Below are 25,823 nucleotides of genomic sequence, written 5' to 3' on the forward strand. Positions count from 1 at the left end.
GCATGCAGAGCAGAATTAGGCCGATACCCGCTAATCATCCAAATCCAGAAAATATCTGTTAAATTCTACAACCACCTAAAAGGAAGATTCCCAAACCTTCCATAACAAAGCCATCACCTACAGAGAGATGAACCTGGAGAAGAGCCCCAGGACAGCAACACAATTAGAGCCAACCAAATCATGAGAAAACAAAAAGATAATTACTTGACACAATGAAAAGAATTCTCAAAAAAACTGAGCAAACTAAAATGCTATTTGGCTCTAAACAGAGACTACACAGTGGCAGAATACATGACCACTGTGACTGACCCAAACTTAAGGAAAGCTTTGACTACGTACAGACTCAGTGAGCATAGCCGTGCTATTGAGAAAGGCCCATGTAGGCAGACCTGGCTCTCAAGAGAAGACAGGCTATGTGAACACTGCCCACAAAATGAGGTGTAAACTGAGCTTGCACTTCCTGAACCTCCTGCCCAATGTATGACCATATTAGAGACACATATTTGTGACATCACAGCAGCAAGATTTGTGACCTGTTGCCACAAGAAAAGGTCAACCAGTGAAGAACAAACACCATTGTAAATACAACCGATATGTACATAAATGTATTTTCCCTTTTGTACTTTAACTATTTGCACATCGTTACAACAGTGTATATAGACATAATATGACATTTGACATGTCTTTATTCTTGTGGAACTTCTGTGAGTGTAATGTTTACTGTTAATTGTTATTCTTTATTTCACTTTTTGTTTATTATCTACTTAACTTGCTTTGGCAATGTTAACATATGTTTCCCATGCCAATAAGGCCCTTAAATTGAAATTGAATTGAGAGAGAGAGAGAGATTTGATTCTTATTATTTTCATATTGTAAACATGAGCTTGGCAATATGTACATTGTTACGTCATGCCAATAAAGCAAATTAAATGAAATTGAATTGAATTGAGAGAGAGAGAGAGAGAGAGAGAGAAAGAGAGAGAGAGAGTGAGAGACAGAGAGAGAGACAGAGAGAGAGAGTGAGAGAGGTCTTTGTAGGGTCAGGAATAGGGCTGGGCGGTATACCTTATTTTACTATATACCGGTATTGATGCACAGACCGGAGTTTTTACTTTACCTTCTATAGCGGTATTTCAATGTTTGGTTTGTTAAATGTGATACGCACATAGTCACGTAGTCAGATTGAACAGTGTAAATGAAGAAAGTCCCTTTGAAATCACTCATAATTTATGTTGACACCCTAGGGTCATGAACTACACTAGGGTCATGAACCACCCAGAAAGCCTACTTAGAACATGTATTATTCAGAAACATCAAATACTGTTAAATACCATCAAATATGTGACAAATATCATGATATGATATTTTGTCCATTTCGCCCAGTCCTAGTCAGGAGGCGTGGCCTGTGAAGGGACCATCCGTATTTGCATATCTGTGCTATTTCAACCCAGCAGCACTAAGACACAGAGACAGACAGGTTTAGAGAAATGTATTGGTCTCATCAGGTCTGGAGCCTTACAAAAATACAAACCAGACCTCAGGACAGAACTGTAGACACACACACACACACACGTACGCACACAGACACGCACACACACACAAAGTCAAGTCACCACAATGCACTGCAAGTCTTACTGTACATGTGCAACTCAACTGCATCATATTTCAGAGCCTTGGGTGGAATCCCATTCCAGATTCCAGACCACCAATGATATAAGTGAATGCAGACAGTGGCTCCTGGAAACAGAACACAAGTGACTGCTGTACTATACACACAGAGCCACGCAATATAACATCCATAAAGGCTACATAGTTTCTGTTCAGGCTCCACTCAATGCTCGGTGTCATCACCGAACCTAGCCAGCACACGCTGAAATCAGCATGTAGCCTATATGGATGGAAGGTTAGCCTAATGCAGGCACTGACTCCTGGACATAAAACAAAAGTCACGCACGGTTGTATACATAGGCACACGCAATGTACAGGCAGTATAGTTCCAGGCATAGTTTTAGTTCAGGCTTCAATCAATCAAAGATCTGCAATAACCTATCCCAGCAAAGATCTGTAATAACCCATCCCAGCAAAGATCTGTAATAACCCATCCCAGCAAAGACCTTTAATAACCCATCCCATCAAAGACCTTTAATAACCCATCCCATCAAAGACCTTTAATAACCCATCCCATCAAAGACCTTTAATAACCCATCCCATCAAAGACCTTTAATAACCCATCCCATCAAAGACCTTTAATAACCCATCCCATCAAAGATCTTTAATAACCCATCCCATCAAAGATCTTTAATAACCCATCCCATCATTTACAACCCATCCCAGCAAAGATCTTTAATAACCCATCCCAGCAAAGATCTTTAATAACCCATCCCATCATTTACAACCCATCCTATCAAAGATCTTTAATAACCCATTCCATCAAAGATCTGTAATAACCCATTCCATCAAAGATCTTTAATAACCCATCCCATCAAAGACCTTTAATAACCCATCCCATCAAAGACCTTTAATAACCCATCCCATCAAAGACCTTTAATAACCCATCCCATCAAAGATCTTTAATAACCCATCCCATCAAAGATCTTTAATAACCCATCCCATCATTTACAACCCATCCCAGCAAAGATCTTTAATAACCCATCCCATCATTTACAACCCATCCTATCAAAGATCTTTAATAACCCATTCCATCAAAGATCTGTAATAACCCATTCCATCAAAGATCTTTAATAACCCATCCCAGCAAAGACCTTTAATAACCCATTCCATCAAAGACCTTTAATAACCCATTCCATCAAAGATCTTTAATAACCCATCCCATCAAAGATCTGTAATAACCCATCACATCATTTACAACCCATTCCATCAAAGATCTTTAATAACCCATCCCAGCAAACAGAAGTCTGGAAAAAGAAGTTGCATGTAAAGCATCCATTGGTGTTTCAATACTTGTAGGCTAACCTCCATCTCTCCAGGTTAAGAAAGCTCAACTTTAGATGTGTGTGTATAGAGCTAGTTATCCCCAAGAGGAGAGAGGGAGTGTCACCAGACTCAAACTCACTAAAAAATGCAATTACACTGACACCCCCCCCCCCCCCCCCACTACTACCAAGCCTACCCACAACTTCACCCCAGCAATACCGCCACCTCTCCCTAGCCTAACCCCCCACCACCTCCCAGCCAACCCCCCACTACCAAGCCTCTTTGAAGGCCTTTTGTTTGCTTGCCTGTCTCGCGCCCCTTGCTTGCTCTCTCTCCCTCCTCTTTCTTATTAAGGGGTAGAGGAGCCAGAAATGTGGCGAGGGCTATGTGGGGGATCTTTTTGAGTGGAGACCAGGCAGAACAATAGTATTCTGTAGTTGTTGGTTGGATTCATTCTTTAAGAGGATGCCAGCTCTAGAATTCCCACTCCTCCCCTTCTTCCATCCATCTGCCCATCCTCCCACTCTGGCACAGTGGTCTCTCATTTAGCACCTCGGTAATGGTTTTAATGTTTGTCTGCTAAAGTCCCCAAGGCTTCCTTGGCATCTGGATGCCCTGACTGAAGCTACAGAACTCAGCATCCAGTCAGCAACTAACAACTGTTCCCCTTGGACTTCAAACAACAGATCTACACATCCCCTCCTCTCCTCATCCATCAGCTTGGCTCTGACTGACTGACTGGTTGACTGAGTCAGTCAGACTGACTGACTCTGACTGACACTGACTGAGTGAGGAGAGAGCTGGGATAGTGGAGAGAATGTCCCCATCAAAAAAGATGTCAGATTTAATTGAAAATATATATACATATTTTTGCATGTACAGATAGAGTAATCATTCCCTACAGTGAGTCTTGTGTTGACACACAGTCCATGCCAGTCATGGAGACAAGCTATGGAGATCCAGATTGTCTGACAGTGATGAGCATAGGGTTGTACAGTACAGTGTCAGCCCAGGGCATAGACGGACGGTTTGGTTCAGGGGCTTCGCAAGAACATCACTTAGCATAACATCAGCTTAGAGAGGCTAGAGAGGTGAGCCCTGCCCAGCCCCATTCCGCCACAGGCAGACAAGCACACACAATATTGCTGTTACGCAATGATGCACAAACATGGCCAAAAAATGTGTTTGTGTGCAGATTAAAAACAGCTCCGCTTGCTAACATGCTGCTAGGATACGGTATATCTACCTTCAGGGTTTTAAGATTCTAGAATTCCTGGAATCTCAAAAGACACCAGCTGTGGAATCCGAACATAGAAGGATATTTCCTTGAGGAAGTGCACCCGTGTAGCGTTCCTAAAACAAACGAATCAGAGGCTGGATTTAGGCGGCCTGTCTGTTTGTATGCTACAGCCAGAAACAGACTGTATTTATCCTAAAGAACAAATCATTGTGGTGTGTTTGTGAGTGAGTGAGTGAGTGAGTGAGTGAGTGAGTGAGTGAGTGAGTGAGTGAGTGAGTGAGTGAGTGAGTGAGTGAGTGAGTGCGTACGTACGTGAGCGTGGGTGGGGTAATGGTGGTGATGTGCAGATTAAACTCGGCTTAGCATCCTATTTCATTATGGTATTTCATCCAACACTCTGCTAAAGCCTGGGTATTTAGGTCTTAGAACAGCGCATTGATTTCTAGTCCGCTTGATGCATTTCAAATGTCCCCTAAGCAGAGAGACAGAGACCCTTAGCAGAGAGAGAGAGACCCTTAGCAGAGAGAGAGACCCTTAGCAGAGAGACAGAGACCCTTAGCAGAGAGACAGAGACCCTTAGCAGAGAGAGAGACCCTTAGCAGAGAGACAGAGACCCTTAGCAGAGAGCCAGAGACCCTTAGCAGAGAGGGAGACCCTTAGCAGAGAGAGAGACCCTTAGCAGAGACAGAGACCCTTAGCAGAGAGGGAGACCCTTAGCAGAGAGAGAGACCCTTAGCAGAGAGAGAGACCCTTAGCAGAGAGAGAGACCCTTAGCAGAGAGAGGAAGAGAGCGAGTACAGAGGCACAGAGAGAGAGACAAACATCCAATCGAAATACTGCATACAGAGTTTTGCAAGACTGTATTGCAAGTGCAAAGAAAAACTCATGTAGATCAGAATTGGGCCAATACCCCCTCCATATTTGAATAGAAAAAAAGAGCCATCAAATTGTACAACCATCTAAAAACAAGGGACCCCAAAACATTTCATCACACAGCCCTACAATGTCAAGAGATGGAACAAGAGAACAGTCCCCTCAGCCAGCTGGTTTTGAAGCTCACTTCACTAACCAAACCAACCACAAAGAGCCTCAGGACAGCACTCAGAAAATCTGGCCCAACCAAATCATCACAAAGCAAAAAGAAAAATATATCACCTATTGGAAAGACACCACAAGAAATCTAAGTAAACTTCAATGCTATTTGTCTCTAAACAGACAGTACATGGTGGCAGATTATCTGACCACTGTGACTGATAGAAAACTGAGGAAAACACTGACTAGGTACAGACTCAGTGAGAACAGTCTGGCTATAGAAACCGGTCGTCACAGACAAACCTGGCTGCCCAGAGAGGACAGGTTGTGCTCACTCTGCTCCAGGGGAGAGGTAGAGACAGAGCTGCATTTCCTATTACACTGTGACAAATACTCAGACATAAGATAATCTTTCTTTCCCCAAATTTTAATTAATTACAAAAAATGTGAAACTATAACAGCTGAAGAGAAAGAGAGAGAGAGAGAGAGAGAGTATAATATGACATTTGTAATGTCTTTGTTGTTTTGAAACTTCTGTATGTGTAATGTTTCCTGTTAATTTTTATTGTTTATTTCACATTTGTATATTATCTACCTCACTTGCTTTGGCAATGTTAACACATGTTTCCCATGCCAATAAAGCCCCTTGAATTGAATTGAATTGAATTGAGAGAGAGAGAGAGAGAGAGAGAGAGAGAGAGAGAGAGAGAGAGAGAGAGAGAGAGAGAGAGAGAGAGAGAGAGAGAGAGAGAGAGAGAGAGAGAGAGAGAGAGAGAGAGAGAGGGAGAGGGAGAGGGAGAGGGAGAGAGAGAGAGAGAGAGAGAGAGAGAGAGAGAGAGAGAGAGAGAGAGAGAGAGAGAGAGAGAGAGAGAGAGAGAGAGAGAGAGAGAGAGAGAGAGAGAGAGAGACAGAGAGAGAGAGAGAGCTCCTCAAGAGCCAAAGACAACAGTGATAATCAGTGAACTCATCCAAAATCAATTTGCCTGAGACCTTCTAAAAGCGATTAAAATAGTCTGCTCTTCTTCCTTCAGGGCCGTGATACTCAGTGACCTAATTCACCACACATCAATCTGATGGTAGGACACTGAAGAGGCTACTTAGGCATCCATTGTGTGTGTGTGTGTGTGTGTGTGTGTGTGTGTGTGTGTGTGTGTGTGTGTGTGTGTGTGTGTGTGTGTGTGTGTGTGTGTGTGTGTGTGTGTGTGTGTGTGTGTGTGTGTGTGTGTGTGTGCGAGCGTGCGTGTGTGCGTGCGCACATTACCTGTGTTACAATAAGCATCCCAATCATGACTTCATCTCAGGATGAGAAGAGGATTTAAACACAGCAACAGTGAGGTAATCACAACAATAATAATAGTTTAGTCCAACACATATGGTGCTGGCTGTCTGTCGGGGAGAAAAAAAACAGTCAGTCAGACTGTCATATGGCAGGTTGATCCAGTGCTGCCTTGACTGGATCCGTCTGGAGGAGGGAGGGGGACTCAGGCCTGGGCAGCATCACTGTCCAACGTCTCTGTGTTATGAAGTAGGTCTGTCTGTCTGAATGGTCAGTCTGTCTCAGAGTCAAATAGTGATGGCTCTGCTTCTTTAGTCCCTACTGCTGGTGGAACGTCTAATTCAACATTTAAAAAGTACTTAGTTTACAGCAGGTATTCAGTGCAGCGAAATGCTTACTTGCAAGCTCCCTCAACAATGCAGTACAAATATCAATACTGATCAATCCCCCCTTCTCCTATGCATTTAACATCCCAGCTCACGCCCGGCTGGTATGGACCATTGAGATGAGATGGCCTATGGACAGGTGTGTACAGGTGCATACAGATGTGTGGACCGATGTAGGCCATGACAAGTGTATGGCAGGTGTGTATGGCAGGTGTATATTACAGGTGTATTACAGGTGTACAAACTTACCATTGAGTCCATTAGGGATGCTCCTGTGATGGTGTGGCGCTGACAGGTCATCCATGGACCTCCTCTGGAAGGTGCTGCCCAGCTTGCCCTCCCTCTCTGCGGGCAGCTTGTGTATGTGGTTGTGGCTGTGGTGGTGGTCGGGGCTACCTGCGCTCCCCGTGCTGGAGGTACTACTGCCATCCCCGAAGTCCCGAACTATCCCTGTCCCGCCGTTCAGGTTGGTGAGGCTGGACTGAGAGTCTATGGAGCTCCGGGAACCGGCTCCGTTCCTCTCCTCATCCAGCATGAAGATGATCTCCTTCAGGTCCGTGTTCTCGCGCACCACTGTCTCCTGGTTGGCCTCGAGCTCTTTGAGCTTTAGCTGGTAGGTGCCCACCTCCTTCCACATGGCGTTCGCGGAGTACCGGCCAAACCGCTGCCACTCCCGGGACAGCTTCTTGCCCTTCTGCCGGTCGTCGTCCAGGAAGCAGCAGAGCTCGCGGAGCTCGTTGTTGTCGTCCTGGAGCTTCTGGTTGATCTCCTTCAGGTTGCGGATCTCGTGCAGGTGCACTTGCAGCCTCCGGTTAATGTCTTTCATCATGTTTCCGTGCTCGATCATCAGGTATAACTTCTCGCTGTCCACTCTCCTTAGCCTGTTGACCAGCTGCTCCTTGCCCCATTGCAGCAGCTCTTCGTCCGGTAGCTGATTCAGATCTGGCTCATTGGGTCCCTCGGACGGGTTTTTAGCCATGTCTCCGTCTGTGCTCTCTCCTCGGTCCAATAACGGTACGGAAATAAGCTGGATATTTAGGCTAAACTATCCGAGTCTCAATTGCGGAATTGTATTGAAATGTGAATACATGACAAGGAAATGATGCAAACAGTGGCACTTCGGATGGAAAAGTTCAATTAAACAAATTAAAATGGCAATGAGATGTTGGCTATTGCAACCATGCAGAAGACTGCACGCACAACTCTTTCAAAAAAATATCACTGTCGAATCTTTGCAGTGCTTCTTGGTATTTTTTCATTCGTTCATAAATTGTGTATATATTGTGCAAAAACAAAACATGCGAATGTTTACTGATCAAATCTCCATCACTCATCTGAGAACTGTCAGGAGACCCATGAGCATCCCACCGCATGTGCACATCGTGCTCCGCACGTTCCACAGTGGAAGAAAATAACGAAAATATCCACGAAAATAAATAATTATTCAGATAAAAATCCAACAGAAATGTTCGCTTGGAAGGAATAAAAAAACAACTATTAGCCCTATATTTACTATACCAGCATGTTGCTTTTCCGAGACAACGGAAACGAACGAATTTTACAACAGACACAGTGCTCGACCTATTTCAAAGATAAGCCTTTTTTCCCCGAAGTGGTGACTGGTTAGTGCCTTGGCAGCGGATTGAATCCCCGAGCTCGTTGGGAATTTGCACGGTCCTCCCCCGCTTCCGCAGACTGTAGAGTAGTGCAGACTCGGGTTTGAAATGGTACAGTAGAATCTCGGTCAAGACGGCCAATCAAGACGCAGGCAGATAGCGAGATGGAGAGCGTGCCAACTCCATGCAATGAATGGGCCAGGAAGGAACTTCACACGTTATGAGAGGTGAAAATACATGAATTATCAATAGAATTAATAAAATGGGTCTGTTTTAAAAACAGCAATCTGCAATTGAAATGGTCAGTTCCAGGTGATTTGAGACAGGAATAGAAATTCAACAGAATAATTATGAAAATAGACCACTAGCTATTATTTTGTATTTTTTTTCTAAAACAACATTGTCAGTGGTTCATTCTGAAAACTACATCATGATTATTTCAATGATTTTTATATGATCTGCTATAACCATGTCATAAACATGATGATACCAGAAACCGTAGTCATAGACTGTTCTCTCTGCTACCGCACCGCAAGTGGTACCGGAGCGCCAAGTCTAGGTCCAAGAGGCTTCTAAACAACTTCTACCCCCAAGCCATAAGACTCCTGAACAGGTAATCAAATGGCTACCCAGACTACTTGCATGATCTATTATCTATGCATAGTCACTTTAATAACTCTACCTACATGTACATATTACCCCAATTACCTCGACACCGTTGCCCACCCACATTGGCCCGCTATTGTTATTTACCGCTGCTCTTTAATTATTTGTTATTCTTATCTCTTACTTTTCTTTGGTATTTTCTTAAAACTGCATTGTTGGTTGCCTATAAACATGTTATTAAAGTAACACAATGAAGCACTCTCTTGCTTTTAGTCAACTGAATGGTATAGCCCTCTTAATTGCTATTCGCAAATGTTAGCTTTAGTCTACACATCCTTGCACTGGCATGTTGACCCAATTCCAACAATGGATACACCATTTCCAAACTTTGGACTAATTAATAAAGAAACATCAAAGCTGAGGCTACAGAGAAAAATAAATATCACACTTGAGATTGACTTTTCACAATGTCACCCATCATAAAAATCTAAGTAGAGCCCTTCCACTTGCTATTCAGTCAACAGGTGTCTAAAATGAGGTCATATGGGGCTGCAGGTAGCCTAGTGGTTAGAGCGTTGTACCAGTAACCGAAAGGTTGCAAGATCGAATCCCTGATCTGACAAGGTAAAAATCTGTCATTCTGCCCCTAAACAAGGCAGTTAACCCACTGTTCCTAGGTCATCATTGAAAGTAAGAATTTGTTTTGAACTGACTTGCCTAGTTAAATAAAGGTTAAATAAATATAAAAATGCATGTAAACAAGAAAGATACAAAACATGAGAATGAATGTTCTTGGTTTGTCTGCAGGTTCACAGCGACACCTTGTGGATAAAAGTATTCTAACCTTCAGGAGCTCAGTGATGTTTGGTCAATTATTTTATTAAAATACAGTAAATTCACCCCAACAGAGGCACTGTGGTAATGTTGGTTAGGAAGTTCATCAAAGTTAATATACTTTATAAAGCTCTTTATATTATGTGATAAATGGTATACTGCATAGTAACCTTTATATGATGTGATAAATGGTATACTGCATAGTAACAACATGATAAGGGTGTATTAAGCAACAAGGAATCAGTACAATAACAAACACTCCTATGTCAAGTCTGTCCTAGTAACTCTCTTCAACACATAGAACCGTTATATTTAAGATATTATAAACTGGGTGGTTCAAGCCCTTATGCTGATTGGCTGAAAGCTGTGGTATATCAGACCATATACCACGGGTCCGACAAAACATTTATCTTCACTGCTCTAATTACGTTGGTAACCAGTTTATAATAACAATAAGGCACCTCGGGGATTTGTGGTATATGGCCAATATACCACAGCTAAGGGCTGTATCCAGGCACTCCGTGTTACGTTGTGCATAAGAACGGCCCTTAGCCGTGGTATATTAGCCATATACCACACCCCGTCGGGCCTTATTGCTTGATTATATTATTTCACCATTGATACAAAAAATAAACAATTGTTCAAAATCGATTTATTAAAAATAGCTAGATATTTGAATAAGGTGCTTCATTGAAAGAAAGAGGTAATTTGCTCCACTAGGAGGTGTAAGGAATAAGACAAGTAAGTTATAGAGAAGTGCTAGTCATGTTCAGGCCCCAGTCAGGTCAGGCTGCGGGTGTCTGTCCTCTGTGTCTGATGTTACACACCACTCCACTCTTTGGTCTCAAAGACCCAGTGTCCAGGATGTCAAAGGACTGGCCAGGCAGCAGGCTGACGTCAAACCTCTGGAGCAGCTTGGCCATCACTACCTTGGCCTCCATCTGTGAACAACAGATCTCTTTAAAGGATGACAAATCTGGTGTGCTCAACTATAAAGAAGTCTATATTGGAGGCAGAAGTCCAGGAGTAATCTAACTAGAATGGATAATAGGATCCGCAGAGAATACTCCCAAATAAAGTTGTTTCAATGTATTTCATATGGACAGTCTGCTCACCTGTGCGAAGCTCTGTCCCAGACATGAGCGTGGTCCCAGGGAGAAAGGGTAGTAGCAGTAATAGGGTCTTCAGGACAGAAACAAACACAACATGTCTGGTAGCTCTTAAAGAGTGACTGAATGCACAGATTCCAAATGTGTTTTTCTGTTGCTCATTAAGAGAAATTAGGGGGGTGTATCCTCAAAATAGTCAGAATGAATCTAAGATAACTCAAGAAAGCTGTTATTAATTAGGGCATTTTTGTCGACAAGGTTTTAGTCGCGCAATTTTACATCTAGCTAAGGTGTTTGGTGCAGTATAAAATGCATAACTTGTTGTCTTATGTAAACAAAATCCGGTCCGCTGTGCTGCTGGGCAGGTCTGTCTCACTGTCTGTGTGTTGTGCCGTACCATTGGATGGAGCACAATCACCGCAGCTGTTTATCTCGTGTTAGTGGGAAATGTTGAAATCAAAACCCAACACACATGTAAGTAATGATGAACTCTTGTACACAAATCTCACAAAACTTATTTTTGGACGATACGGACTTAAATTAACCTACTTGCACTTTTTAGTCAATTTTGGTACTGGAAGAAATGTTTCTGGCTAATATCGATGTCACATATGCCGTTTTCAACGAGAGAAGTTGATTCTCGAGTTCAGTTCTGCCTTAATCAATTCAAATGTTGTAAAGAAACAATAAAAACTAATCTTGTGACTTACTTGGCAGCGTCTGGATGGAACCTCTCTGGGTCAAACTTCAGCGGGTCCTCAAAGAACTTATCCAACCTTCCACAGACATACGAATTGAACTGTAAACAGACAAGATAGGGGCAAACTGTCACCTTAGAGAGCCTTTTTATTTCTCTATTTGGTTAGGTCAGGGTGTGATTTGGGTGGGCATTCTAGTTTTCTATTTCTTTGTTGGCCGGGTATGGTTCCCCATCAGAGGCAGCTGTCTATCGTTGTCTCTGATTGGGAATCATACTTAGGCAGCCTGTTTTTCCCACCCTAGTTTGTGGGAAGTTGTTTTTGCACAGTAGCCGAGAGCCCTGCAGAACTTTACGTTCGTTTATATTGTTTTGTTGTTTTGACGGTGTTTCATTATTAAATTATCATGAACACTTTCCACGCTGCGCTTTGGTCTCACTCATTCAACGACGGACGTAACACAAACAAAAGATTTAAGACAGTTTAGTAAATAAAATGAGTGCTGAGGTGTTGACTACACTGTTAAAATGAAGGGAATTGTAACACCTAAACTAGTGGCAACTGAGCTACCACCAACTTGAAGGAGACAAAACCATATCTTTGCTGGAGTATTTAAACAAATCATCCTGAGATGTTTTGAAACATGACATGGTGTGTTGTAACAGCACTAAATCAAATATTGTGCAACACCTTGCCAGGGACTGGGAGCACTAACACTATTTTGGTGTTTCGAGTTCTGTCTAGTGCAGAACTAGATCCCTTTATCTGGTGTCTTAATGTTTAACATTGTGTTATGTATTTGATCATTTACCATGATACTGTATACCATTTTGGCATGCATTGTCAAGCACAGTGTTCAAACCACGAGCAGTAACTGGAGGTTGAACTGCAAGCACCGAGGACTCTGCAGTTACCTCTTCCTCTGAAACTCATGAATGTGGGAATGGGTGCTGTCCTCACTGAACGTCAAATTGTCTGGTTGGTTTCGATATCCGTTCATCATGATCCATTACACTGCACGGCACAACAAACTGCTTAATACCAATATAGAAATACAGTCTTCTTTCTTTAAACATGTAAACAACATTGTGTGAAAGAATCATAGTCTAAAAATGTTGAATTACCCACAATCCTCTAAAAACAGTCACGCTTCAAGATAAATGAAAGGTGATCAAAGCCAAAGACTTCCAATGGGTTCAATCAATATATTGTCTCTCACTTTGGTTATCCTCATAAAAGATAATTACATTTTGAGTAACATTAAATCAAATTTGTCACATGCGCCGAATACAACAGGTGTCACGTTCCTGACCTTATTTCCTTTGTTCAGTCTTGTTTAGTTGGTCAGGACGTGAGCTGGGTGTGCATTCTATGTTATGTGTTTCTATGTTTGGTTTAGGGTTGTCAACTAGCCTGATATGGTTCTCAATCAGGGGCAGGTGTTTTACGTTTCCTCTGATTGGGAACCATATTTAGGTAGGCTGTTCTCACTGTTTGTTTGTGGGTGATTGTTCCTGTTCATTGCGTTCTTCGTTGTCTGTATGTTCACATGTTCAAGTCTGTAGCGTCGTTAGTTTAATTTTCTGTTTATTGTTTTGTTCGTGTTGTTAAGTGTTTCCAATAAATATGGAAATGTACCACGCTGCGCTTTGGTCTTCCTCTCTTCCACCTAACGACGAGCGTTACAACAGGTGTAGTCCTTACCGTGAAATGCTTACTTACAAGCCCTTAACCAACAATGCAGTTAAGAAATAGAGTTATTTACTAATTAAAGTAAAATGAATCAAATCAATCTAAAAGTAACACACTATGAAAAGCCAACTGACATTTACTCCTGAGGTGCCGACTTGCTGCACCCTCGACAACTACTGTGATTATTATTATTTGACCATGTTGGTCATTTATGAACATTTGAACATCTTGGCCATGTTCTGTTATAATCTCCACCCAGCACAGCCAGAAGAGGACTGGCCACCCCTCATAGCCTGGTTCCTCTAGGTTTCTTCCTAGGTTCTGGCCTTTCTAGGGAGTTTTTCCTAGCCACCGTGCTTCTACACCTGCATTGCTTGCTGTTTTAGGCTGGGTTTCTGTACAGCACTTTGAGATATCAGTTGATGTAAGAAGGGCTATATACAGGGGTTAAGGTAGGGCTACTGAGTCAATGTGCGGGGGTACAGGTTAGTCAAGGTCATTTCTAAGTGATTATGCATAGATAGTAAACAGCAAGGAGCAGTGTAAAAACAAAGGGGGGATCAATGTTAATAGTCCAGGTATATTAATTGTTCATTAAATTGGATTTACATTGGTGAAATGAAATGAACAAATCCTTGAAAAAACTTGGGGGTATTTTTACTTTATTGAGACGGTTCTGAAATTACAGAGGGGATACAGACAATTGGGAGAAACAGATTGAAGGGTTGGGGTGGGGAATTGAACCCTGGTCTACAGTGGGGAAGGAGTGACCTGTCTTAACCAGGTGTGTTACCTCTAGATTACAGGCTCTGCATTACTTATATTCATTTTTATTAAATATATGTTGGCAGTTTTTTAGTTTCAATTTCAGTTCAGCCCAGAATAATTTTTACAGTGTGGCCGAGTGGTTAAAATTTCAACTAAATGTACCATGTATTTTTATTTATTATTAACTTTTTACCCCTTTTTCTCCCCAATTGGTAGTTACAGCCTTGTCCCATCGCTGCAACTCCTGTACAGACTCGGGAGAGGCGAAGATCGAGACCCATCAGTCCTCCGAAACACGACCCTGCCAAGCCACACTGCTTGCTTAACCCGGAAGCCAGCCGCACCAATGTGTCTGAGGAAACACCGTCCAACTGGCGACCGTGTCAGCTTGCAGGCGCCCGGCCCGCCACAGTAGTCGCTAGAGCGCGATGGGACAAGGACATACCGGCCGGCGAAACCCTCCCCTGACGACGCTGGGCCAATTATGCGCCGCCTCATGGGTCTCCCGGTCACGGCTGGCTGCGACACAGCCCGGGATCAAACCCGGGTCTGTAGTGACGCCTCAAGCACTCCACTCTGGAGCGCAAAATGTGCCATGTTACTGCCCCTCCTGTTTCTAACCTGTCTAAGTAAAGCATTAAAAGAAAAGAGGTGGAATGCCACCCCAAAAAATTATCCATAGGCCCTTATCATCAATCAATATTTAGGCTATAAACCATTTGTATTACTAAACCATTGATTGTATGAGAAACACAGTTTTTGAGTTTTGATGCTGCCTTTCACATGAAACCACAAAAAGTGTTTCACACCAATATTCAAGTTGAAAAACCACTTTGGTTGTTTCAGAGTTCCTACAATTCTGTTTTAAAACACATTCTGTGTATTAAAACATTTACATTGGGTTCACATTCAAAACACACAGATCTCAGATTAGGTGCTCTACCTGTCATAGTTCCATTACACAATCAGGGTGTTTTGAGACATTTTATGTTTACAGTGTAACAGAAGAAAAGTCAATGATAGAAAAGTTCTAAATCTATCCATTAAATAAATGGGAGCCATACTGGCTTAGAGAAGGCTACTTCATTCCTTTACTACATTGAGGTATGAGCCATACTGGCTTAGACAAGGCTACTTCATTCCTTTACTACATTGAGGTATGAGCCATACTGGCTTAGACAAGGCTACTTCATTCCTTTACTACATTGAGGTATGAGCCATACTGGCTTTGACAAGGCTACTTCATTCCTTTACTACATTGATGTATGAGCCATACTGGCTTTGACAAGGACACTTCATTCCTATGCTACATTGAGGTATGAGCCATACTGGCTTTGACAAGGATACTTCATTCCTTTACTACATTGAGGTATGAGCCATACTGGCTTTGACAAGGATACTTCATTCCTTTACTACATTGAGGTATGAGCCATACTGGCTTTGACAAGGCTACTTAATTTACTACATTGAGGTATGAGCCATACTGGCTTAGACCAGGCTTGTCACGGCTGTTGAAAGATGAGGACCAAGGTGCAGCGTGGTGAGCGTACATTTTCTTTTCTTTTAAAAAATTACGCCGAACAAAACAATAAACACTACAAAAACAAACCGTGAAGCTTAAGGCTAAGTGCCATCAAACAAAGTCAACTTCCCACAAAGACAGGTGGAAAAAAGAGCTACCTAAGTATTGTTCTCAATCAGAGACAACGACAGACAGTTGCCTCCGATTGAGAACCACACCCGGCCAAACACAAAGAAATAGAAAAACAAAACATAGAATGCCCACCCCAAATCACACCCTGACCAAACCAAAAAGAGACATAAAAAGGATCTCTAAGGTCAGGGCGTGACAAGGCTACTTCATTCCTTTACCACATTGAGGTACCACAGCGTATCACATGTTAACACCACAACTAAACTTAGAGATATTATCATACAACAACACTCATCCACATTGTTTTTGAGGTGACTACTCACGAAGCATGAGACTCCTGCTGGGATGGGGATGCCGTTGATGACGATGTCGTTGGGGATGAAGCGAGAAGTGCCTGGTGCTGTAGGGTACAACCTTAGAGTCTCCTTCAAAACCTGACGTGGGGAGATGATATGAATCAAACACAACATGCTGATTAATTAACGATGTGAAGAGTTACCTGACCCGAGACTTGAACACTTGCGTTAGCTCCCTGAGGTACATTCCACTGGGCACAGACGTCAATTCAACGTCTAGTTTCGATTTATATTTGATTTAGTTGTAAACATGAATTAAACGTGAAATCAACAAAACATTTCACCATGTCATTGGATTTGAGTTAAAAGTTGGGTGCAAAAAGACGAAATGGCCTTATGTCTTTTTGCAAATCCAATCGGTTTTCCACGTTGATTCAGCGTCATCGCATAGATGTTTTTTAGTTGAAATGACGTGGAAACAATGTCGACTGAACCAGTTGTTGCCCAGTGGGATGTAATAGGCTTTAGTTCAGCCGGCTAAAACAGTCTTGTAGCATTCAAACGAACCGGGTTAACATCCAGTTGGTCACACAGTTAACTGCAGTTAATATAGTACAAGTATAGTTGAGATGGCACCGACAGAAATGGCAGCTCTGCTTCTAGCTCCTAAGCAACTTTGCAGAATTGCTTTTTTGTACAGTATGAAATAGTATACTACATAATTAGTAATGACAAGACAACACAAAATTGACATGGGACAGGTAGATAATTTACCTGACACAGGTAGGTCATTTCCCCCAGGTCGTCGAAGTTGATTTCCTGTTTCATCCCGAGGACGTCATCCACTTCCTGCCTCACCCTGGAGAGGGCAGAGACACTCACAAACTCAACCAACCTGTTTTTATTACAGAAATGATCAATAACCAAAATATAAATTATGAAAACAAGTCCTACTGTCACGCCCTGATCTGTTTCACCTGTCCTTGTGATTGTCTCCACCCCCTCCAGGTGTCGCTTATTTTCCCCAGTGTATTTATCCCTGCGTTTCGTGTCTCTCTGTGCCAGTTCGTCTTGTATGTTTCCAAGTCAACCAGCGGTTTTCCTGTTCTCCTGCTTTTTGCATTTTCCTTTTTCTAGTCCTCCCGGTTTTGACCCTTGCCTGTTTCTGGACTTTGTACCCGCCTGCCTCATCATTCTGCCTGCCTTGACCACGAGCCTGTCTGCCACTCTGTACCTCCTGGACTCTGATCTGGTTTTGACCTTTTTGCCTGTCCACAACCATTCTCTTGCCTACCCCTTTGGATTAATTACCATTTGTAAGACTCCAACCATCTGCCTCCTGTGTCTGCATTTTGGTCTCGCCTTGATAGTACGAACTAGCACGGAGAGACAGGAAACACAGGGATAAATACACTGGGGAAAATAAGCGACACCTGGAGGGGGTGGAGACAATCACAAGGACAGGTGAAATAGACAGGGCGTGGGCGTGACACCTACTTCGTCAATATCTCTGGCAGCCTTCCCAGTTCCATGACGGCAAAAGCTAGTTGATTGGCTGTTGTCTCTTGCCCTGTCAAGATTAAAACAACAAAAACACTGTCACTTTTGTTTCTTCAAACTTCAATTGTGCGGGAAAAACTATATTAGTAAGATGGAATAAAAGAAAGAATAGCGCTTATTTCAGGTAGACGTACCAGCAATGAAGAACGTCACAAAGTTGTCCAGCATAAGCTCCTCATCATCGTTTGCTATGTTTTCCTCTGAAATGATGGAAATATATCAGTTTACAGCATTGAGACAATAGTGCTACTCAGGGCCCGATTAAGAACTCATAGGCACCGTGCCAAACACACTTTTAAGACAATACGTTGGTGTTTCCTTTATTTTGGCAATTTCTTGTTTTTGCCTTATGTATGGGCTTAGGCTTGCAGCTTATTTCATTTTCTTTGTATTAATCAGTTATCCAATCAAGGCAGTTAATCCAATTAATCACGGTACTCCATTTTGTTTATCTGTCAGCCCCAGCCTCGAACTCAGGCCCTGTGTGTAGTTAACTGACCCTCTCTGCCCATTCATCGCCATTTTACCTGTTGTTGTTGTCTTAGCTGATTAGCTGTTGTCTTACCCGTTGTTGTCTTAGCTAGCTCTCCCAATCAACACCTGTGATTGCTTAATGCCTCGCTTTATGTCTCTCTCTGATGTCAAAATGCCTTGTATACTGTTGTTTAGGGTAGTTATCATTGTTTTATTTTACTACGGAGCCCCTAGCCCCACTCAACATGCCGCAGATACCTCTTTTGTTCCACCTCCCACACATGCGGCGACCTCACCTAGCATAACTAGTGCCTCCAGAGATGCAACCTCTCTCGTCACTCAATGCCTGGGTTTACTTCCACTGTACCCGCACCCCACCATACCCGTCTGTACATTATGCCCTGAATGTATTCTACCACGCCCAGAAATCTGCTCCTTTTATTCTCTGTCCCAACGCACTAGACGACCAGTTTTGATAGTCTTTAGCCATACCCTCATCCTACTCCTCCTCTGTTCCTCGGGTGATGTGGAGGTTAACCCAGGCCCTGTGTGTCCTCAGGCGCTCTCATTTTTTGACTTCTGTAACCGTAAAAGCCTTGGTTTCATGCATGTTATCATCAGAAGCCTTATTTTACTCACTGCTTTAGCACACTCCGCCAACCCCGATGTCCTTTCCGTGTCTTGAATCCTGGCTTAGGAAGGCCACCAAAAATTCTGAGATTTCCATACCCAACTACAGACATTTTCCGTTGAGATAGAACTGCCAAAGGGGGAGGAGTTGCAATCTACTGCAGAGATAGCCTGCCAAGTTCTGTCATACTTTCCAGGTCTATGCCCAAACAGTTCAAGCTTCTAATTTAAAAAATGTATCTCTCCAGAAATAAGTCTCTCACTGTTGCCACCTGTTATAGACCCCCCTCAGCTCCCAGCTGTGCCCTGGACACCATATGTGAATTGATTGCCCCCCATTTATCTTCAGAGTTCGTTCTGCTAGGTGACCTAAATTGGGATATGCTTAACACGCCGGCCGTCCTACAATCTAAGCTAGATGCCCTTAATCTCACACAAATTATCAAGGAACCCACCAGGTACAACACTAAATCCGTAAACATGGACACCCTCCTAGTTATATCCTGACCAACTTGCCCTCCAAATATACATCTGATGTTTTCAATCAGGATCTCAGCGATCCCTGCCTCATTGCCTGCATCCATTATGGGTCCGTGGTCAAACGACCACCCCTCACTACTGTCAAACGCTCCCTAAAACACTTCTGCGAACAGGCCTTTCTAATCAACCTGGCCCAGCTATCCTGGAAGGATATTGACCTCATCCCGTCAGTAGAGGGTGCCTGGTTGTTCTTTAAAAGTAATTTCCTCACCATCTTAAATAAGCATGCCCCTTTCAAAAAAATTGAACTAAGAAGAGATATAGTCCTTGGTTCACTCCAGACTTGACTAACCTTGACCAACACAAAAACACCCTGTGGCGTACTGCACTAGCATCGAATAGTCCCCACGATATGCAACTATTCAGGGAAGTCAGGAACCAATACACAGTCAGTTAGGAAAGCAAAGGCTAGCTTTTTCAAACAGAAATTTGCATCCTGCAGCTCTAACTCCCAAAAGTTCTGGGACACTGTAAAGTCCATGGAGAATAAGAGCACCTCCTCCCAGCTGCCCAGTGCACTGAGGCTAGGAAACACTGTCACCACCAATAAATCTACGATAATTGAGAATTTCAATAAGCACTGGCTACCCCAACCCCGGCCAACAGCTCAGCACCCCCCGCAGCTACTTGCCCAAGACTCCCCAGCATCTCCTTCACCCAAATCCAGATAGCAGATGTTCTGAAAGAGCTGCAAAACCTGGACCCGTACAAATCAACTGGGCTAGACAATCTGGACCCTCTCTTTCTAAAATGAAATGCCTCCATTGTTGCAACCCCTATTACTAGTCTGTTTAACCCGTTCTCTGATTCTTTGATCCACCTCTACGCAGATGACACCATTCTGTATACATCTGGCCCTTCTTTGGCCACTGTGTTAACAATCCTCCAAACGAGCGTCAATGCCATACAACACTCCTTTCGTGGCCTCCAACTGCTCTTAAATGCAAGCAAAACTAAATGCGTGCTCTTCAACCGATCGCTGTATATATATTTTTCTATTGTTATTGACTGTACTTTTGTTAATTCCATGTGTAACTCTGTGTTGTTTTTTGTCGCACTGCTTTGCTTTATCTTGGCCAGGTCGCAGTTGTAAATGAGAACTTGTTCTCAACTGTCCTACCTGGTTAAATAAAGGTGAAATATATATATATTTTTTTTCATCTGTGGAGATGGGAGAACCTTCCAGAAGGACAGTCATCTCTGCAGCACTCCACCAATAAGGCCTTTAAGGTAGAGTGGCCAGAACGAAGCCACTCCTCAGTAAAAGGCACATGACAGCCCGCTTGGAGTTTTCCAAAAGCCACCTAAAGACTCTCAGACCATGAGAAACAAGATTCCCTGGTCAGATGAAACCAAGACTGGACTATTTGGCCTGAATGTCTAGCGTCACGTCTGGAGGAAACCTGGCACCATCCCTATGGTGAAGCATGGTGGTGGCAGCATGTTTTTCAGCGGCAGGGACTGGGAGACTAGTCAGGATCGAGGCAAAGATGAACGGAGCAAAGTACAGAGATATCCTTGATGAAAACCTGATACAGAGTGCTCAGGACCTCAGACTGGAGCGAAGGTTCACCTTCCAACAGGATAACGACCCTAAGCACACAGCCAAGACAACGCAGGAGTGACTTCGGGACAAGTCTCTGAATGTCCTTGAGTGGCCCAGCCAGAGTCCAGACTTGAACCCGATCTAACATCTCTGGAGAGACCTGAAAATAGCTGTGGAATGACGCTCCCCATCTAACCTGACAGAGCTGGAGAGGATCTGCAGAGAAGAATGGGAGAAACTCCCCAAATACAGATGTGCCAAGCTTGTAGCATCATACCCAAGAAGACTTGATGCTGTAATTGCTGCCAAAGGTGCTTCAACAAAGTACTGAGTAAAGGGTCTGAATACTTATGTAAATGTGATTATTTAAATTTTTTAAATTAGCAAACATTTCTAAAAACCTGTTTATGCTTCATCATTATGGGGTATTGTGTGTAGAATGATGAGGGGAAAAAACGATGTAATCAATTTTAGAATAAGACTGTAACGTAACAAAATGTGGAAAAAGTCAAGGGGTCTAAATAATATATAGTGTATATATTTTTTGTTGAAAATATAATTAATTTTTTATTTTGCTGCCTCTTGGGCCCCCCATGGGCCTGGGCCCAGGGCCTTAAGCCCCAGTAAGTCCCTGCATTAACCTGGTGCTACTGAACCTCATCAATAACATCACTGTTTTAGCAAGTCACATGCAGAGTCACAGGTAAAAGGTCTCCAATGTTAGCCTGGTCCCAGATCTGTACAGATCTAGGATCAGGCTACTACAACATGCCTTTGCCAGCCGTCTTGAGGATCTGTGTGAGGATGTCTTTTGGAACGTCTGCTCCGTTTTGGATGGCCATTTTCCTCTCGTTGATCCACTGTCTGCCTGTCAAACGCAGCAGCTGACAAGACTTCTTCACCTCGTTGATGAACTTCTTGTTCTTTGGGTAGAACTACATATGTAGGATCTTAATTTGATTACTCCTTTTAAATTATGTGAATTTTCCTGCACAGCAGGAAATGCAAATGTGTGTATTGAATGTTTAAAGAGGCTTGTAAAGTTTGTAATTTCCACTTAAAAATGTCAGACTTGATATGCCCTGATGTAAAATGTATCAACCCCTACAAAAACAAAAAATGTCCATTAATTATAATCCACATAATAATTCACATTTCTGTTGCTGCAGGATTATTTTCCTGCTGTAGCAAACGGGCTCAAAATAAAATCCTACATCTTTAGAGATATGACATCCGACCATTTATTTAAATCCCATCTAGGGACTGTGACGCTGTAAAACGCATTATGGTGCATTTAGCCACATCTTACAGGCTTCCTACATGGAAGGATGACAACAAGAGACTAGAACAAACTGTTCATGAGTGTCAATGTTTTCACTGTATTTGTTTCCTATAAAATAGGACTGTATCTGATGAAACTGTAGGATTTCAAATAGATAAATTCAATAAGCCATCGTTCTGGAGAAGCATCACTAACATACTTGATGTCATTATTTACCTGGAAGGTGAAGTCTCTGAGATAGTGGATCGCTCCCTTCAGACACATCTCTATAGCGTTGGGGAACGGAGAGTCCCTCTCCTTCAACAGATCCAGCTCCACTCCAAACGCCACCTACAGATGATATAAAAACAGAGGATTGACAACATCTTACAACATGATAAGGTAAAACTCCTGGTTCTAGTTATGATAATTATAGCTAGCACATTGGCTTGGTGAGACTAAATTGTATATAGCTTAGGTAATGAGTGTGTTATCAGTTGTCATAAGCAAAAAACTGCCTGTTATGACAATTTTACTGTCAGATATACAAACAAATGTAGCTTTATAAAATAAAGAATAAAGCATAAAGGCAGTGTGGTGATCTGAGGGGAACAGGAAGTGACCGTTACCTTAGTGATGACATCCAGTGTCACACAGTTGAACATGTGTTGCATGTTGGCAGCTGTGTTGGTGTCAGCCATGTCTGCCAGTTTATCCATCAGCTTCTCTGCCCTCTCGTTGAACGCACCCATCTGACCCCGCAGGTACCTAACAATACACAGCAATGATGGATGGATGAACAGATGGGTGGCTGGATGGAGTGATCAATGAGTCGATTGATCAATTGATTATTACACCATGTGAAATGGATAAGTGACTTACAGACTGCTAAAGGCAGGGTCCATTATTCTTCGCTGTTTGTACCACTCATCATGATTCTGTGCTGTGACCAGGCCACTTCCCAAAAACCTATGAAGAAGAAGGACAACAGAGTATTTACCCTAAGACTGAATTAACTGACCAAGTTGTCCCGGTTGAATGTCTATATGCTCTGTAGGCTACACATGCGATAACCAGCATTAGAAGGGATTGTGTTGAGAGTTTGTACCAACCAAAACATTGACACAATAAGTAGTAGTAGGAAGTATATTTAGATAACATTAATTATACAGAGGACTCACCTCTGTCCAAACAGGTTGAAGAGACGCTTGTAGAACAGTGGGGCTTTGGGGTACTTAGGTGACATCAGGACTTCCTGTGGAGACAAAGCAAAGTGTCAGATTGAAGGGGAATTGGGGTAATGGGTTATTTTACAGCACTTTAAGTTCAGAAATTAACATGGTAAAATGTATGATTACACTAATCTTGGTTAACCCAGAACTAAAATCTTGCTTAATTTGGTCAGGTGTTTACGTAGTCAGTCCATCAGAGATTATAATTATAGTAATCTCACAGGTTTACCTTGGTGGTATCAGGACAGGTCACACACAACATCACAACATGCATACCGTTGATACGGTACACCGGTCCATATGTCTCAGCCCTGTCAAAGATAGAATAGATCTTTATTGTCAATGGGAAAAACAACACCTGATCATGTGTATGTGTGTGCGTGCGTGCATGTATGTCGACTGCTGCTCAATAGCATTCAACTCACCATTCCAGGAATTTGTCGTGGATAACTCGATCATTGCTCATCTCCCTCTGAATGGTTGGTAAATGTCCAAATAAAAAACTGGGGAGAACAAGAGACGAATTAATCCATAAATGAAAAATAAGGGGGATTGGAAATGATGCAGACAATTACATTGATGGAAGCAACATTCTTTCCGCAATAATAAACTCATCCACCCCCCAAAAATTGTATTTTATTTTTATTTTTTATAAATAAAATTAAATAAGTACTTTATGACATGAGTGATACCTTCACCTAGTGAAAATGAAAATGCAGGTGAAACAGCGACCCTGACTGTTGAGGTTAACTTTCACCTAGTTCCTTATCAACAAATCCGATGCGTTGTCACTCGATATAGTTGAAAATAACTTTTAGGTACAGCATTTTAAAATAAATATTAAAGTTACATCATACTGACTCACCTATCCCTTGGTGGTCCCGGTATGTGATCATATTTCAGATGAATATATTTTATGTAAAGACAAAAACAGAGAAATCCGATTAAAATCAATCCAAGCAGGCAAATAAGCAAATAACCGATCCAACCTGCAAAGAAAGAGAAAAGTGCCATATTACCAAAGACTAGATAGCTCGCGGTGACCCTGCAAACCAGTTATGTGGTCGTTTTTTTTTTTTACGGAATTTGGTCACCCGTAGTACTAGTAGTAGAGAGGCATATGTGAAGCGAGATGGTTTACTCTGCATAAAATATGTCCACGTTAAGCAGATCGTTAATTATTCATTAGTTTTGGAGTGGCTGCGGTTCCGCATTTTCTGGAACCCCACTTGTATGGAGCAAGATAGCTGCCAAAAGGTTGAATATACATATCGTTAGGAATGTAAGAAAATCCATATGTAAATTGTTAGGATTGTAAGAAAAGCCATGCATGAAACATGAAATGTATACGTTTACATATCTGTTTTAACGTTCAAAACCCTATGTTCCGACTATGAATTAACATTTACACGTTACATTCTTACTTACCCTTCACTCGGTAATAGATCTTATAAATACAGTGCATTCGGGAAAGTATTCAGACCCCTTCCCTTTTTCCACATTTGTGACCCGTTTCAGGAAACTAGGCATATGTCGCAGGTCACTACTTAACAGGAGAGCCGTTTGAACGTAAACTTTTAATCAAAATGCGTTTTGGGGCAGAAATGCCTTCTTGAATATGTGAACTTTCATGTGCCTTACAAACAAACTTGTATGCCATCTGTAAATACGAATAAAATTGTTAAATTACGAGCCTAGTTGGTTTAGCCACAGAAAAAGTTGACAAGCTTCCCGCAAGCCATGATAGGCTGAGATAATGAGTGGGCTGGACATGCCGAGAGATGAGTTTGGATTGGTCTGCCAAATAGCTCACTTCTGTCTATTTGAGCTGGTCAGCATGTCTAGGTAATCCTGTCTAACGCAGCTTTTTTACATCTATACATCTATTGTGTAATAAAACTGCTTACGTGTTGCTCTCCACTTTCTGGAGTACCATGTTTTGAAATTAGTGATAATCAAGCATGATAGCTAAAGAGTTGGAGAAAACACCTGTCTCCATATTCCATCTTCAAACTAAGGGTAACCATGGCATCTGACAGGAGATGTGTCCATCCATGAATGATGTGCACGGGTAAGATAGTCTAGCTAGCTACATTTTCAGATATTACACGTTTCTAATTTTGACAGAAAGTGGTTTCATTTCAAGTTAAAGTGTACTGTTAGCTAGCTAGCTAACGTTAACTGGCTGGCTCGCTAGATAACGTTACATGTATGATCGTATTATTTGTATCTCAGAGCCATTTGCTTGGCTAGCTGTAGCCTAATGTTAGCTAGCTAACATTGAACCTGGTTGTTAGCTACCTGCAGATTCATGCAGGGTAGTAACATCATGAGTTGGGATTACTCTCGTCTGAGTGTGCCAGAGCACAGAGTAACTGTTGAATTTATGAACACTCAACACACGTTCAATATGGCCGGTGTCAGTAAACGTCGGCAAAA

General features: G+C 42.4%; 2 protein-coding genes across 7 annotated transcripts in view; both read right to left on the reverse strand.

Annotated features, from left to right (window-relative positions):
* LOC139556022 (coiled-coil domain-containing protein 85C-A-like) overlaps positions 1–8,455 on the reverse strand; it is a 107,528-nt gene extending 99,073 nt beyond the window's left edge. For both annotated transcript variants that reach the window (XM_071369489.1, XM_071369488.1), the window contains exon 1: positions 7,118–8,455. In XM_071369489.1, the coding sequence (XP_071225590.1) occupies positions 7,118–7,847 (730 nt within the window). In that variant the 5' untranslated portion in view covers positions 7,848–8,455. The remainder of the gene's footprint in view (positions 1–7,117) is intronic.
* A 1,521-nt stretch (positions 8,456–9,976) lies between these two features.
* LOC139556019 (cholesterol 24-hydroxylase-like) lies at positions 9,977–25,116 on the reverse strand. Of its 5 annotated transcripts, none has more exons than XM_071369482.1 (16): positions 24,813–25,116; positions 24,250–24,373; positions 23,810–23,887; positions 23,614–23,695; positions 23,334–23,407; positions 23,035–23,121; positions 22,782–22,920; positions 22,390–22,503; positions 21,664–21,826; positions 17,836–17,901; positions 17,639–17,711; positions 16,916–17,000; positions 16,169–16,279; positions 11,744–11,832; positions 11,040–11,106; positions 9,977–10,865 (listed from the first exon to the last, which is right to left on the reverse strand). In XM_071369482.1, the coding sequence occupies exons 1-16, from the start codon at positions 24,847–24,849 to the stop codon at positions 10,710–10,712; spliced, it is 1,545 nt and encodes a 514-aa protein (XP_071225583.1). In that variant the 5' UTR covers positions 24,850–25,116; the 3' UTR covers positions 9,977–10,709. The 5 variants fall into 5 exon arrangements, 4 of the variants coding, with proteins under 4 accessions (XP_071225583.1, XP_071225582.1, XP_071225585.1 ...); XM_071369481.1 differs by having other exon boundaries at positions 16,916–17,036; XR_011671056.1 differs by lacking the exon at positions 9,977–10,865 and adding an exon at positions 12,646–12,745 and having other exon boundaries at positions 11,075–11,106; positions 16,916–17,036.
* Positions 25,117–25,823: the final 707 nt, after the last annotated feature.

The sequence above is a fragment of the Salvelinus alpinus genome, chromosome 27 (assembly GCF_045679555.1).
Source record: "Salvelinus alpinus chromosome 27, SLU_Salpinus.1, whole genome shotgun sequence".
Classification (NCBI taxonomy): domain Eukaryota; kingdom Metazoa; phylum Chordata; class Actinopteri; order Salmoniformes; family Salmonidae; genus Salvelinus; species Salvelinus alpinus.

Bases quoted from the DNA above. Each gene is read 5' to 3' on its own strand.
- LOC139556019 (XM_071369481.1), bottom strand. From the start codon at position 24,849: ATGCACTGTATTTATAAGATCTATTACCGAGTGAAGG. The intron at 23,696-23,809 runs GTGAGTTGAATG...TATCTTTGACAG, and splicing joins CACGACAAATTCCTGGAATG to GGCTGAGACATATGGACCGG. The intron at 23,408-23,613 runs GTAAACCTGTGA...TTGTCTCCACAG, and splicing joins CCTGTCCTGATACCACCAAG to GAAGTCCTGATGTCACCTAA.